Consider the following 15,939-nt stretch of genomic DNA (forward strand, 5'->3'; position numbering starts at 1 on the left):
CAACTTTTGGGGGTCTGATCCCCTTTACAATACTTCTGTATGGCAATTAGTTGGCACTGTGGGTAGCACTAGGAGTACTGTGGATGGTACTAGGGGCACTGTGGATGGTAATGAGGACAGTGTAGATGTCACTGGGGGCACTGTGAATGTCACTTATTGGGGGCACTGTGGATGGCACTGTTAAGGCAGTGCTGTAGAAGTCACTGTTATGGGGGAACTGTTGATGTCACTTATGGGAGAACTGTGGATCCTCTTATGGGGGGCACTGTGGATGTCACATGATATAGCATGTCTTATTTTGGTCCTCAAAATGTAGACCTTGAACCCATAGAAGTCAATGGCTCTGCAAAAAAATGCGGATCACAAAAGGAATGGTAGACTTATTTAACAGATTCGCAACTTGCAGACCACAAAACACATATGGTCGTATGCATGAGGCTTTAGACACACAGCTCAGCAGGCAGTATCACACAAGATAATATTAGACACACAGCTCAGCTGGCAGCATCACACAAGATAATATTAGAAACACAGCTCAGCTGGCAGCATCACACATGAGAATCTTTGATACATCAACAGTAGACTGTATCGCAGAGGATAGATTTTGATACAGAGGCACAATAGACAGTATCTAACATGATAAGCTTATATACAGACCAGACAGTATATAAAAGATGGGATTAGATACACAACTCAGCAAGTAGTATCACACAACTGAAGAGACGCTGACTGAACAGTGTAGGGGTGGAGCCAGCCTGTGACTTATCACTCTGCAGAGCAGCCATGTAAACAGAAAGTGCTGGATGTAAACAGACCTGCCAGGATAGTCTGATGCCCAGACAGTGGGGAAGAAAGCACAGACATGAAAAACAGGTATTGGGGCATATGTATCTGTGGTGAGGGGTGTTACAAGCACATAACAATAATTTTGATTTTGGAACAACCTCTTTAAACACTAGAAGTTCATCCAGAAATTTAAATGTTGTCAATCGTAGATATAAAAATAAGTTTATAAAATGAGCACAGCCAGCTTATAAATCATCATGGAGCAATTGAGTGCTGAATATCCCCATCATTTCCAGCAGCAGCAGAGTGGCTGAGATTTTTAAAAATTGTAATCTTACTCTGCATAGAGATTCCACAGTGAAATCTGCACATATTTTGACCGGCATCGTGGATTTTAAAGAGGACCTTTCATCAGTTTTGGAAAAGTCTAATTAGGGTGTTACCTTATAGGGTGGCCCCCACTCATGCCATGACAGTTTTTTTTGTTTTTTCTTCAAAAGACCCCCCTCCCCGTTCGTTCGCTGTGGCCCCCTGATGATTTTGGCACCTTGTATTATAATGAAGAGTATTGAAACAATGAGGAGGGGACCGAGTGTCTCTCTGTGGCATCTACTTCTCGCTGGCTGTGACGCTCTGCGCTGCGATTGGACAGCGCTACAGCCAGGGAGAAGGAGACGCCCATTGAGAAACCCTGGAGTCTCCTCCTCCCTGTTCCGACGCTAGTAATTAGCATACTGAACAGGGAAAATACCGGAGGGCACAGCAGGCGAACGGACCGGTGTCCAGGAATTATAGTAAGCAATATAGGATCCCTGCTTTATGCCCTACCTAACGTGATACTTATCTTATAAAGTCTGGACCCATGAAAGGTCCTCTTTAAGTCTGCAGAATATCAACTTATGCTGCAGATTTCGGCCAGAGATTTAATCTTTTGCAATGTATGGATGCCTGTTAGGTAGGAGGCAGGAGGCAGGATGAGGCACATTGTAGCCACCCAGGGTCCAGACAATTTGTGGAAAGTGTAGTGAAATTGTTTATTATTGGCAAAATAACCACTTTACTGATTGTAAAACTTACGTTTTCCTGTTGTCCTCCAGGAAAATAATGATGGTGAAATGGAACCTAGAAAAGAAACAGAAAAATTTATTTATGAACAAACTAAAACTTTATCATCTGAAGTCAAAGCTATGCATACAGTATATACAGTATTACATTACACTTTTGGCTGCAGTGTTTGTCAATGTTACAATGTAACTGAATACTGTAATTTGTTTTAGGACTTGATACATCGATTTTTTTTTATCTACCAGACAGCCACCTAGAAACAGCTAAAAAGTAATCTGAAAAGTCACTTTGCAGTGCCGAAGGAGGACTACTGCAAAGGGTTAATTACTAATAACAGAGATAATGTCAAATTATTGAGTTAAATGTTGTGATTTAGTATATTAATGTACTTAATGGCACTGTTTGGACTACCTATAATAATTACATCTTGTAATTAAATCTTGTGGTAGGTTGCCAGAGTGATGACCTGGGGTCCTGATTACTTAGTTAGTTTGAGTCTAGCTGTGCTTCAGTGAAGACTTGCATGTTCAGGCTCCTGAGATCTAGGTCCAGGTTCAGAGTAGTGATGAGCGGCAGGGGTCATATTCGAATTCGCGATATTTAGCGAATATTTTGTAGAATATTCGTCAAATATTTGCAAATTCGAATATTCGTTATATTCTACGATTTTTTTTACTCGAAAAATCGGCAAGGTAATGATCGTGTAATATGTGAATTTTCGTCATACGAATTTTTATAGCGATTTTTTTCAACTTACAACTATTAGACAAAGAAGATTATAGCACTATATTAGCTAAATTGCTCTATATTCGTTTTGTTTTTTTCGAATATTCGCTATATTGCTATAACTTAGTTTTTTTGAATATTCGTAATATTCTAAAACAAGAATATATAGCAATATAGTGAATATTCAAAAAAAAAAGAATTTAGAGCAATTTAGCTAATATAGTGCTACAATCTTTTTTTTTTATAGTTGTAATTTTTTTCCAATCTGAACTTATAGCACTATATTAGCTAAATTGCTCTATATTCGTTTTTTTTCCAAATATTTGCTATATTGCTATAACTTCGTTTTTTCGAATATTCGTAATATTCTAAAACAAGAATATAGCGAATATTCGAAAAAAAACAAATATAGAGCAATTTAGCTAATATAGTGCTATAATCTTTTTTTTTATAGTTGTAATTTTTTTCCAATCTGAATTTCAGATGAGAAAAAAATTACAACTATTAGACAAAGAAGATTATAGCACTATATTAGCTAAATTGCTCTAAATTCGTTTTTTTTCCGAATATTCACTATATTGCTATATATTCTTGTTTTAGAATATTACGAATATTCGAAAAAACTAAGTGATAGCAATATAGCAAATATTCGGGGAAAAAAAACGAATATAGAGCAATTTAGCTAATATAGTGCTATAATCTTCTTTGTCTAATAGTTGTAAGTTGAAAAAAATCGCAATAAAAATTCGAAAATTCGCAAACACTGCAGCCTTCTCATTGGCCCACAAGCTAGAAGCAGGGAGGGATCATGTGTACTGATTAAAAAAAAATTTGAATATTCGAAATTACGAATATATATCACTATATTCGAAATATAGTACCTGTATTCGCGATAAAAATTTGAAATTCGAATATTCGTGATCAACACTAGTTCAGAGAACCTCAGTCTTTGGGACTTCAACGGCCAAAGTAATTCTACCACCATGATATTTGAAGGTATGGAAGCCCACAAGGCTGTGCATTGAATTCAAAGAACAAAGTACTGTATGATGCACATTTGTGGCAGAAAGACTTTGTTTCTGTTAGTGAAAATATTGCATAGGCACCCTATCACACTTTGAGATGGGTCGGCCAACCAGATCTTAGGTCTGCAGTGCACCCTTCAGTCCGAGAACCACAGAAGCAATTAATTAGAAGCAAATTGCTTTCCTTAGATTCTGTTGAGAGACTTTAGAGATACAGCGAGATGGACTACTACAATCTCCATCACTGTTGCTGTTCATATGCTGATATTGGGAAATGACTACACTGTAGTAAATACTTTGGAACTGTGCCTTTTGCGGCTGTATGTACTACTACCACTACCATTTTGCACTTTAGTAAAAGGAGACTATTTGTTGAAACTAAAGGTCCTGGTTCCTGACTCCACCATACATCCATCGGCCCTTTGTATGAAGTTTACCTCTACTGCACGGCTCCAGGGACCACTATAAGAGAGAATTGCCAGTGTAGGTTGTGAATACTACTATCACCACCAGAGCTACTGGTACTCCTATTCTTCCTGCCCTGTGCCTCCCCTGTGATTTGCTGTAGAGCGATTCAACCTTATTCACATGACAGTGAAAAACGGTCATCACCAGCCGCTTTTAGAATCTATTAAGGTCTTTGAAGCTACTCATATGACCATTTTTAACAGCAATAAAAAAAATAGGCTATTTCCTATATTAGGCTGTTTTCACATCAGACAGACCCCATCAAAATCAAAAGGACCATTCATTAACACCTGTTTAGATATTTCAGGGTATAAAATGAAAAAAATAAAATAAATAATAATATCTCAACCACTTGCATGCTCCTGAATCAGCAGGATCTGAGCTCCAAGCATGATGAGGTCACACAATCACATTAGGAGCACAGGTCCTCCAGGGAGGAGCGAGTGTTCTGTTGAGTGCAATTGGTTGAGGTGAATATTTTTATTTGTTTTAGGTCAGTAAAATACTGTGGGCTACTAAGAGGAGCAATAAAGGGGTATTCCAGTAGGTAAAAGTTATCACCTATCCACAGTATAGGGGATAACTATCAGATCTGTGCGGGTCCTACTGCTGGGACCCCCACAAATCAAGAGAACCCTGCAGGCTCTTCTGCTCGTCTGAAATGACCGGAGAGGCTGGTTGCACATGGGCACGCCCACTCCATTAATTTCTATGGAAGTTTTACCTATATTGGGGGCCACTAAGAAGAGCATTAACTATACTGGGGGCTACTAAGGGGGACTTTAACTATACTGGGGTCCATTAATCATATATATACGGAGCCACTAAGAGGGGCATTCTTTTATATACTGAGAGGCTCAAAGAGGGCATTAGATAGATGGGAGAGGGACATTATTTATGTTGGAGGCCATTAAGAGGGGCACTATATATACAGGGGGCCACCAAGAGGAGAACATATTCAAATTACAAAAATCAGCCTGCTTTTTTGGAAGAAACACTAATTTGACCTCTCAGGTCATTCATGTACCCGCAACCTGTGCAAAATCCGGTACTGCCCCAGGAGCTGGGTGATGAAGGGGCTTTATTATCATCGGGAGAAGAGGGTGGCAGCTTGCCCGTGAGGCAGCAGTGGAGCCAGCTAGTCGCATAGTGTTCGAAGTAAAATCACCTAATCGGCGGTGTGGCAGTTTTTTGTTAAGCCACCGGAGGAGGTGAACGTGGCCATATGTAGAATCTGTGGGCAGAATATGAAGCGTGGGCAGGGTGCCAATGGCACTATGGCCCTACGTCAACATATGCAGCGACGCCATGAAGTGGCCTGGGAGAACCGTGGCTCCAATGTGGTGGTCCAGTCTGCTGCAGCAACCTCTGCATCACCCAGTGACACGCACCCAGTTTCAGGCAGTCAAGGCTCTACCACCTCAGCCGAACGGAGCTGTCTGTCCTTCCCATCATCTGCTGGTCCTGATGCTCCTGCTCCTCCTAATCCTCGTCACTCATTCCGTCAGCAATCGATACCAAAGCAATTGCCACGAGACGACAGTATGCGTGCATTCATCCAATGGCGCAGAAGCTGAATATGCTCCTTTTCTAGGTTGCTGGTGCTGCAGTCTCTCCCTTTCAGAAAACTGATGGCTGGTGCTGAGCCGAGGTGGAGAGTCCCAAGCCGTCATTTCTTTGGCAAAAAGGCAGTACCAACCCTGCACACACATGTAGAACAGAAGGTGGGCCAGTCCTTAAGCCTGTTGGTGTCTGCCAAAGTGCATGGCAGCGCTGAAGTGTGGAGCTATAACTATGGTCCAATACATGTCCTTTACGGCCCACTGGGTGAATGTGGTTCCTGCATAGCCACACCAGCAACTTCCGCCTCCATGTTGCCACGCCATTGATCCAGCAACAATGTCCGCCTCTGCCTCCTCATCCTCCACCATGTCCTCAGCCTCCATTGCAAGGACAATTCACAGTGCCCCTCCAGCATACCACGTGTGCAGGGCACGGCGGTGTCATGCTGTTCTGCAACTCATTTGCATGGGTGAACAGAGTCACACAGGGGAGGAACGGCTACATGTTCTTCAGCAAGAAATCAAATCCTGGCTTTCTCCACAACAACTGAAAATCGGAACCATGGAGACCGATAACAGGAAGAACATTGTGTCGGTGCTGCGTCAAGGAGGGCTGGGCCATGCGCGCTGTATGGCACACATGTTTAATCTGGTTGTCAAGCGGTTCCTGAAGTCTTCCACCCATCTGCAAGTCATCCTAAAAAAAAAAAACTTTGCATGCACTTCAGCCACTCGTACCCTGAAAAGCACACCCTCCTTGATTTGCAGCGGCAGAACGGCATCCCCCAACATAGGCTGATATGCAATGTTTCCACCGGTTGGAATTCCACCCTCCATATGTTGGACCGACTATACGAACAGAGAAAGGCCATAAATGATTTCCTGATGATCTAAGCGGACAAGAGTACTTCCCTGTGTAACTTAGATGTCAGCCAGTGGCAGCTCATGCATGACACCTGCCGTTTGCTCAGGCCCTTTGAGGAGGCCATGTTATTTGTCAGTCGCAGGAGTACAGGATGAACAATGTCATTCCACTGCTTCATGTCCTAGAACAAATGCTGGTAAATCTGGCTGGTCAGGGGACTGGAGACTTGGCGCCTAGATCTCATGGCCTCATGAGCCCTGTGGGGGCTGAACTGGAGGAGGAGCAGGACATTAAAGCACAAATAATGTGTAGCGAAATGGATGGTTTTTATACACAAGTAACAGGAGAGGAGGAGCAGGAGCAGCTAGAGGAGCTACAGGGCGATAAAGAAGATGAGGCAGAGGACCCAGACACACCGTGGCAATATGCAGTGGAAATAGAAACAGGGAGTCCCTCCGAGTTACATGCGCAAATGGCCCACTGCATGCTCACTTGCTTGGATAGTGACAGTCGAATTGTCACCATTTGGCAGAAGGATGACTTCTGGCTCTCCACCTTGTTGTACCCCCGCTACCGGTCCAAAATGGGGGCCTTTTTTACACTCGCTGAGAGCGAGGACAAACTGAACTACTATAGAGACATCCTATGTAGTCAGTTGGTCGCTGCCTATCTGTGCCATCGTCCATTCTCTCGCAGGTCTGACCGGGGGGGCCCTCTGCGCTCATGTTTCACTGCCATGGCTGCTGGGGATCGGTTGGGTGGCAGGAGCAGTACCAGCTCCATCAGAAGCATTCTGAGTCTAGAGTCGCTGGTGAGCAGCTTTCTTCACCCGCATAGTGAAGAAACTACTCACCAGCAGCTAGACGTAGAGGAGAACCTGAACCAGCAGGTGGTGGCATACTTGGAGTGCACCCTGACAGCCGTCATTGAAGATCTGCTGGACTACTGGGCAGCCAAACTCTATTTTTGGCCGCAACTGGCCGAGTTTGCCCTGGAAAAGCTGTCCTGCCCTGCCAGTAGTGTGGCATCAGAGCGGGTTTTTAGTGCAGCGGGGGCCATAGTTACCCCAAGAAGAACTCGCCTGTTGGCCCAAAACATAGAAAGACCTTTGTCAAGATGAATCAGGCGTGGATCAGCCAGGATTTCCACCCACCAATTCCTGATGAATCAGACTAGATCATCCATGGTGCCACACCAACACTTTCATAAAAGAGACCAGTTTCTTCTGGCTACCTGCCTCAGCTACTATTCTGATAATGCCACCCGCCTGATGCCAAACATCTGATTCCAAGTGCTCCTTCTTTCACCCACCATCTTCAGTGGGTACTGGTATTGCCACCCACCTCCACACTATGTCACCTTGCCACTCTGTGGTCTCCTCATGCTGCTGCCACCTCCACGCTATGTCACCGTGCCACTCTGTGGCCTCCTGATGCTGCTGCCACCTCCACACTATGTCACCATGCCACTCTGTGGTCTCCTTATGCTGCTGCCACCTGTACACTATGTCACCATGCCATGCTGTGGCCTCCTGATGCTGCTGTCACTTCCACACTATGTGACCTTGACACTCTGTGGTCTCCTCATGCTGCTTCAACCTCCACACTATGTCACCTTGCCATTCTGTGGTCTCCTCATGCTGCTGCCACCTCCACACTATAACCTTGCCACTCTGTGGCCTCCTGATGCTGCTGCCTCCTCCACAATATGTTACCTTGCCACTCTGTGGCCTCTTGATGCTGCTGCACCTCCACACTATGTCACCTTGCCACTCTGTGGTCTCCTAATAACTGCTGCCACCTCCACACTATGTCACCTTGCCACTCTGTGGTCTCCTCATGCTGCCGCCACCTACAGACTCATGTTACTCTGTGGTCTCCTCATGCTGCTTCCACCTCACCACTATGTCATAGGGACACTCTGTGGACTTATCATGCTGTTCCCACCCTCCCCACTTCATGACTGGCCCACTATTTAGCTTTTTTGGCTTGGCTGACATTATCATTTATTTGACTCTTCTTCTGATCTGTCAGAAAGAAGGTAACATGAGATGCACAACGGATCCACTCTGTGTAGCAGCTGTAAGGCCTGTATGGTCCCATCAGAATTGGCTTATGATTTGGTAACCAAAAGCAGGAGTGGGTACAAAACACAGAAGACTTGCTAATATTCCATTCACTTGTCATCTCAGTTTTGTATCCACTCCTATTTTTTTTTTGTATTATCAATACTGATGGATTACTGACCAAATGCTGACCAAGTGAAGGCGGATGCTCCACAGACAGGATCCGTTTTTTTGAGGGTTATTGTTCTGACGGATCAGAGGAAGGGCAAAATAATCAGTGAAGTCAACACAAACTTACTGCTGACACCCTCTCCACTCTGTCGGGGGCTCTACTTGTATAAGCGTTTAATAGAACAGGTTCTGTAGAGATCTATGTGGAATCAGCTGATGACGGTGTAAAAGGCGTGCTCTTCTTCTTGGCGCTAACATCGACCTGTAAGGCTGAGTTCATACTTGAGTTATTTGGTCAGTTTTGGCCCCGTGGCTGCCCAAATAAGTGAAGTGTGCAGTGATTCTAAGAGCGACTCCTGTCATCTGCATGTCATACATAGTATTATTTCACTACCAAAGCAGACTCCCTATGCATGTTCCTGCAAGGCACAGTGTTCTACATCACTATAAAGGCTCTCTGCAGCCAGGAAATAGACGATTTTTTACTGAATTTGCCGCGAATATATTCAGATCGAACCAAATTTTGCCCAAAAAATTTGGTGAACCGGCAATCGCATTTTTTTTAAATTCGCTCATCTCTAATATATACATACAGAGGACAGTATGCTGTACACTGGGGAAAATAAGTATTTGATACACTGACAATTTTTTTTCCGACCCACAAAGAATGGAGAGGTCTGTAATTTTTATTGTAGTTACACTTCAACTGTGAGAGACAGAATATAAAAAAAAAATATTCTGAAAATCACATTGTATGATTTTTAAATTATTAATTTGCATTTTATTGCATGAAATAAGTATTTGATACAATAGAAAAACAGAATTTAATGTTTGGTACAGAATCCTTTGTTTGCAATTACAAAGATCAGACGTTTCCTGTAATTCTTGACTAAGTTTGCACACACTGCAGCAGGGATTTTGACCCACTCCTCCATACAGATCTTCTCCAGATCCTTTAGCTTTCAGGGCTGTCCCTGAGCTACAGCTCGCTCCGAAGATTTTCGATTGGGTTGAGGTCTGGAGATTGGCTAGGCCACTCTAGGACCTTGAAATGCTTCTTACAGAGCCACAACTTAGTTGCCCTGGCTGTGTGTTTCGGGTCATTGTCATGCTGGAAGACCCATCGTCAATGCTCTTACCGAGGGAAAAATGTTGTTGGCTAAAATTTTGCGATACATGGTAGTCGTCCTGTCCCCTTTTCAGAAAAATCACCCCGAAAGTATGATGTTTAAACCCCCATGCTTCACGGTTGAGACAGTGTTCTTGGGGTTGTACTCATCCTTCTTCTTTCTCCAAACATGGCGACTGGAGTTGATACCAAAAAGTTATATTTTAGTCTCATCTGACCACATGACCTTCTCCCATGCCCCCTCTGAATCTTCAAGATGGTCATTTGCAAACTTAAAACAGGCCTGGACATGTGCTGGCGTGAGCAGGGGAACCTTGCATGCCTTGCAGGATTTTGATCTATGATGGCGTAGTGTGTTACTAACGGTAATCTTTGAGACTGTGGTCCCAGCTCTCCTAAGGTCATTGACCAGGTCCTCCCATGTAGTCCTGGGCTGATTCCTGACCTTTCTCAATATCATCCTTACCCCACAAGGTGAGATCTTGCATGGTGCCCCAGACTGAGGAAGATTGACATTTTCTAATAATTGTGCCAACAGTTGTTGCCTTCTCACCAAGCTGCTTGCTTAGTGTTCTGTAGCCCATCCCAGCATTGTTCAGGTCTACAATTTTGTCCCTGGTGTCCTTAGAAAGCTCTTTGGTCTTGGTCATGGTAGAGAGGTTAGAGTGTGATTGTTTGAGTGTGTGGATCACACTTTTATATAGGTAACAAGTTCAAACAGGTTCAATTATTACAGGTACAGAGTGCAGAGTAGGAGGGCTTCTTAAAGAAAAATTAACAGGTCTGTGAGAGCCAGAATTCTTGCTGTTTGGAATGCTGTTTGGAATGTGATCAAATACTTATTTCATGCAATAAAATGCAAATTAATTATTTGGAAATTATTCAATGTGATTTTCTAGATTTTTTTGAAGATTATCAAAGTTGAAGTGTACCTACGATAAAAATTATAGACCTCTCCATTCTTTGTAGGTGGGAAAACTGGATCTGGATAGATTGGAGGCTTGGGCAGAGGTGGCTGATGAGGTTTAACACTGACAAATGTAAATTTATGCACATGGGAAGGAATAATGCAAGTCACCAGTACATACTAAATGGTAAAACACTCGGTAACACTGACATGGAAAAAAACCTAGGAATTTTAGCGAACAGCAAACTAAGCTGCAAAAACCAGTGTCAGGCAGCTGCTGCCAAGGCCAATAAAATAATGGGTTTCATCAAAAGGGGCATAGATGCTCGTGATGAGAACATAGTCCTACCACTTTACACATCACTAGTCAGACCACACATGGAGGACTGTGTACAGTTCTGGGCTCCTGTGAACAAGGCAGACATAGCAGAGCTGGAGAGGGTCAAGAGGAGGGCAACTAAAGTAATAACTGGAATGGGGGGACTACAGTACCCAGAAAGGTTATCAACATTAGGGTTATTCACTTCAGAATAAAGAAGACTGAGAGGAGATCTAATAACTATGTATAAATATAGGCCAAAAATTATAGTACATATATTGGTAATCGGACTGACCCAGAGAGTAAAATTATGTGAATTTAGCAACATTTACCACATAAAAAGCTGTTTTTCTCCTATTTACCCCTACAATATGGCTATATTAACAGCAATATAAAAAAAAATTATAGCTCTTGGAATGTAACAATGAAAAAAAAAATACTTGGTCCCTAAGGTTAAAAAGAAAACTAGTCAAAATTGAAGCTCCAGAGCATGTACCAGATTTTATCTCTTGTACTCCACTCAGACGCTGCTTGGGTTAATAAACCTGGGATCACTTACACGGAGAGCTGTCTGCCATACTGTATTTGTTTCCTGCAGCGCAGTTTCCCATCAATACATCTAAACTTTACCCTAAAGGAAACCTGTTCTGACTAATCTCACTTACCATTTGTGGTTGGATTTCCACACGACTTAGAGTCACATCGCCCTTTACCCCAAAAGCACAGACTCTGGTCAGAGGAATTTTGTGAGGATAATCCAGAAAGAATGTTTTATCCACAAAAACCTGGAAGAGAGAGCTATTTTAGAAGAGAAAGGGGCAAAAACGGGTGATATAAAACAATCAGGGATGTGTCTGTAATTATAGCTAGGAAAACTCAGCTCCAGATGTGTCAATCTTACCTTTATCTTTAATTTCTCATGAAACAACTTCAGAACAATATTGTGACTTCCTAGCAAAAACCTTGACAAGATGCTGTTCTCATCACAACCACCGGATGGCTGAACTCAGACTCATGTAGGATAGACATCTTGTGACACAGTATCGGAAAAACATTTTTTTTTTATTTCAGACATGGTGTACATCCTGCTGTTTGGACTTCTTGTGTCTTTATCTCTCATATATATATATATATATATATATATATATATATATATATATATATATATATATATTGTATATGTGTTGTATAATATTTTAAAGAATCTGTATTATTTGTGACTGCAATAAAATTTATCATACAGTATTTCAATATGTTTGGATGAAAAGCCAAGCTGTGGCCATCTGGTTCCTTATGACAAGCATTAGTATGCACATTATATCCCAGTCATGGTATCTCAGAAGAAAGGAGCAGAAAATAACAAGCACAAAAAAGCAATACAAATGATATAAATTTGCTTTATGTCAACCTACTTTGTATTCTTGGTCTGTAACTAGGACCTGGATATCAAAAGGTTGTTCTGTAGCAAATGGCACTTTGTACCTATTTTCATCTGGGCTCCATACGTTTTTCTCCCGTGTGTTGAAAAGAACATGTCCTTCATTAAAACGTGGATTGAAATTGAAGGCAATGTCAGCATTTCCAGGAATACCACACTGAAAACTGAACAAAAACCTAAAAGAAAAAATATACAGTAGCGGCCATTATGAATGCAATTATTTTGAGATTAGAAAGTTTATCTCCTAGACGTTTCCCTTTTATACAAGAAAAACAAAAGATTATAAAATAATTACAAACCCTTCAGCTGAGGGAAGGACAGTGCCTCTGATAACAAACACGGTGCCAGTCTTGATGTAACTGTGAAAATGGGTGATATATGGAACATCCTGGAAAGTAAAAGTCACAATTATTAGAGAAGTCCTGATGTACCAAAATGTCTCAGAAAAAGTGTGTATCGCATGTCTGCTAACTTAACTTTTCCTATATATATACACACACAGTGGATATAAAAAGTCTACACACCCCTGTTAAAATGTCAGGTTTCTGTGCTGTAAAAAAATGAGACAAAGATAAATCATTTCACAACTTTTTCCACCTTTAATGTGACCTATAAACTGTACCACTCAATTGAAAAACAAACTGAAATCTCTTAGGGGAAGAAAAAATATAAAAATAAAATAATATGATTGCATAAGTGTGCATACCCTTAAACTAATACTTTGTTGAAGCACCTTTACATTTTTTTTACAGCACTTTTTGGGTATGAGTCTATCAGCATGGCACATTTTGACTTGGCAAGATTTGCCCACTCTTCTTTACAAAAACCCTCCAAATCTGTCAGACTGCGAGGGCATCTCCTGGGCACAGCCCTCTTCAGATCACCCCACAGATTGTCAATCGGATTCAGGTCTGGGCTCTGGCTGGGCCATTCCAAAACTTTAATCTTCTTCTGGTGAAGCCATTCCTTTGTTGATTTGGATGTATACTTTGGGTCATTGTCATGCTGAAAGATGAAGTTTCTCTTCATGTTCAGCTTTCTAGCAGAAGCCTGAAGGTTTTGTGCCAATATTGACTGGTATTTGGAACTGTTCATAATTCTCTCTAGCTTAACTAAGGCCCCAGTTCCAGTTGAAGAAAAACAGCCCATTGGCATGATGCTGCCACCACCATGCTTCACTGTGGGTATGGTGTTCTTTTGGTGATGTGCAGTGTTGTTTTTGTGCCAAACATATCTTTTGGAATTATGGCCAAAAAGTTCAACCTTGGTTTCATCAGACCATAACACCTTTTCCCACAGGCTTTTTGGGAGCCTTCAGATGTGTTTTTGCAAAATGTAGCCTGGCTTGGAAGTTTTTCTTCGTAAGAAAAAGCTTTCGTAATACAAAGAAGAAAACACAGTCGGCACTACTAAATGCAGTACGGTGTAGGTGACTTATTCTCAGCGATCATGCAAACCACCCGCCATATTTTTAACCAAATAAAGCTACGATTTAATGAAGATTTGGTGAGTGCCGCCTTTTTTCTCTTTTTTCCTCTATCGTTGATGACATTTGGCCATTCACTCTGGCAGAGCACCACTCAATTGTTTGCATGGTCGCTGAGAATAAGTCACCTACACCGTACCGCATTCAGTAGTGCCGACTGTGTTTTCTTCTTTGTATTACTAATTTGTGGACAATGTCTTTAAGCAGTCAGAGCACACAGCTAGCGGAGAGTGTTGATGCGAACATAGATTCGAATATTGAATCAGCTATTGATTCATGAAATGTAGCGGTTGAACAAGGTCGGCGGGATGCGGGCACATTTTTTGCAGAATGTAATAACAAAGACAGCTTACAAGTCATGAGCACGAAGGCATTGGAATTTAAAATAAGTACGCTTACAGAAAGAGAAGTCAGACTGTTTTGGACGATTAATTCTCTGAAATCGTACGCAACACACAATCGAGTACCTCGAGGTCTTAGAGTTTATAAAGAGATCTCTCAGTTTTACGATGATCCTGCTTTTCTCGAACAGTGGAGAGAAGTACAACTCGAATGTTCACAGAAATGGATGAACTTAGTGCTGATGCGTAATATGAAAGAATATGATGAAGTACTTACAGAAATCGATAAAGCCAAACATGAGCTTAAAACAAGGAAAATGGATAACCAATTTCAGATTTTTTTAAACAAATTGGAGAAACGTTTGATTCCAGTTCAATCCGAAATCAAAGAGATCAAAAGAGACAAGTTCCTGCGGGACAAAAACGACAACGAAAATGACAAAATTTTCGATTGGAAAATACCGAAGCGATCATTTAGAAAAAAGCGGATATACAAGAAGAAAAATCAAGAAGGTTGAACAACAGATTCTGATTTGAGTGCTCCTGAGGACGCTACTAATAAATCGCATAGTGGCGATAATTTCACATCGATAGAATGCAATTCAGATTCAAGTATCGCCCCTTTAGGAACCGGATCAGAAGAGGCCGGACAACCAAGAATATCTTTAACCACCTCAGCCCCCATAGCTTAAACACCCTTAAAGACCAGGCCACTTTTTACACTTCTGACCTACCCTACTTTCACCGTTTATTGCTCGGTCATGCAACTTACCACCCAAATAAATTTTACCTCCTTTTCTTCTCACTAATAGAGCTTTCATTTGGTGGTATTTCATTGCTGCTGACATTTTTACTTTTTTTGTTATTAATCGAAATTTAACGATTTTTTTGCAAAATTTCAGTTGTAAAATTTTGCAAAAAAAACGACATCCATATATACATTTTTCTCAAAATTTATTGTTCTACATATCTTTGATAAAAAAAAAATGTTTGGGTAAAAAAAAAATGGTTTGGGTAAAAGTTATAGCGTTTACAAACTATGGTACAAAAATGTGAATTTCCGCTTTTTGAAGCAGCTCTGACTTTCTGAGCACCTGTCATGTTTCCTGAGGTTCTACAATGCCCAGACAGTACAAACACCCCACAAATGACCCCATTTCGGAAAGTAGACACCCTAAGGTATTCGCTGATGGGCATAGTGAATTCATAGAACTTTTTATTTTTTGTCACAAGTTAGCGGAAAATGATGATTTCTTTTTTTTTTTCTTACAAAGTCTCATATTCCACTAACTTGTGACAAAAAATAAAAACTTCTATGAACTCACTATGCCCATCAGCGAATACCTTGGGGTGTCTTCTTTCCAAAATGGGGTCACTTGTGGGGTAGTTATACTGCCCTGGCATTTTAGGGGCCCGAATGCGTGAGAAGTGGTTTGAAATCAAATTCTGTAAAAAATGGCCGGTGAAATCCGAAAGGTGCTCTTTGGAATGTGGGCCCCTTTGCCCACCTAGGCTGCAAAAAAGTGTCACACATCTGGTATCTCCGTACTCAGGAGAAGTTGGGGAATGTGTTTTGGGGTGTCATT

At 41.6% G+C, this 15,939-nt stretch overlaps 1 protein-coding gene across 1 annotated transcript in view; it reads right to left on the reverse strand.

Moving 5' to 3' along the window:
- Positions 1–15,939, reverse strand: part of LOC121005222 (galectin-9-like) — a 99,644-nt gene that overhangs the window by 63,551 nt on the left and 20,154 nt on the right. Inside the window, exons 2-5 of the mRNA XM_040437826.1 lie at positions 12,826–12,914; positions 12,501–12,702; positions 11,754–11,873; positions 1,864–1,908 (exon numbers count right to left, since the gene is read on the reverse strand). Coding sequence (XP_040293760.1) covers positions 1,864–1,908; positions 11,754–11,873; positions 12,501–12,702; positions 12,826–12,914 — 456 coding nt within the window. The remainder of the gene's footprint in view (positions 1–1,863; positions 1,909–11,753; positions 11,874–12,500; positions 12,703–12,825; positions 12,915–15,939) is intronic.

Source organism: Bufo bufo, chromosome 6 (genome assembly GCF_905171765.1).
Source record: "Bufo bufo chromosome 6, aBufBuf1.1, whole genome shotgun sequence".
Lineage (NCBI taxonomy): Eukaryota > Metazoa > Chordata > Amphibia > Anura > Bufonidae > Bufo > Bufo bufo.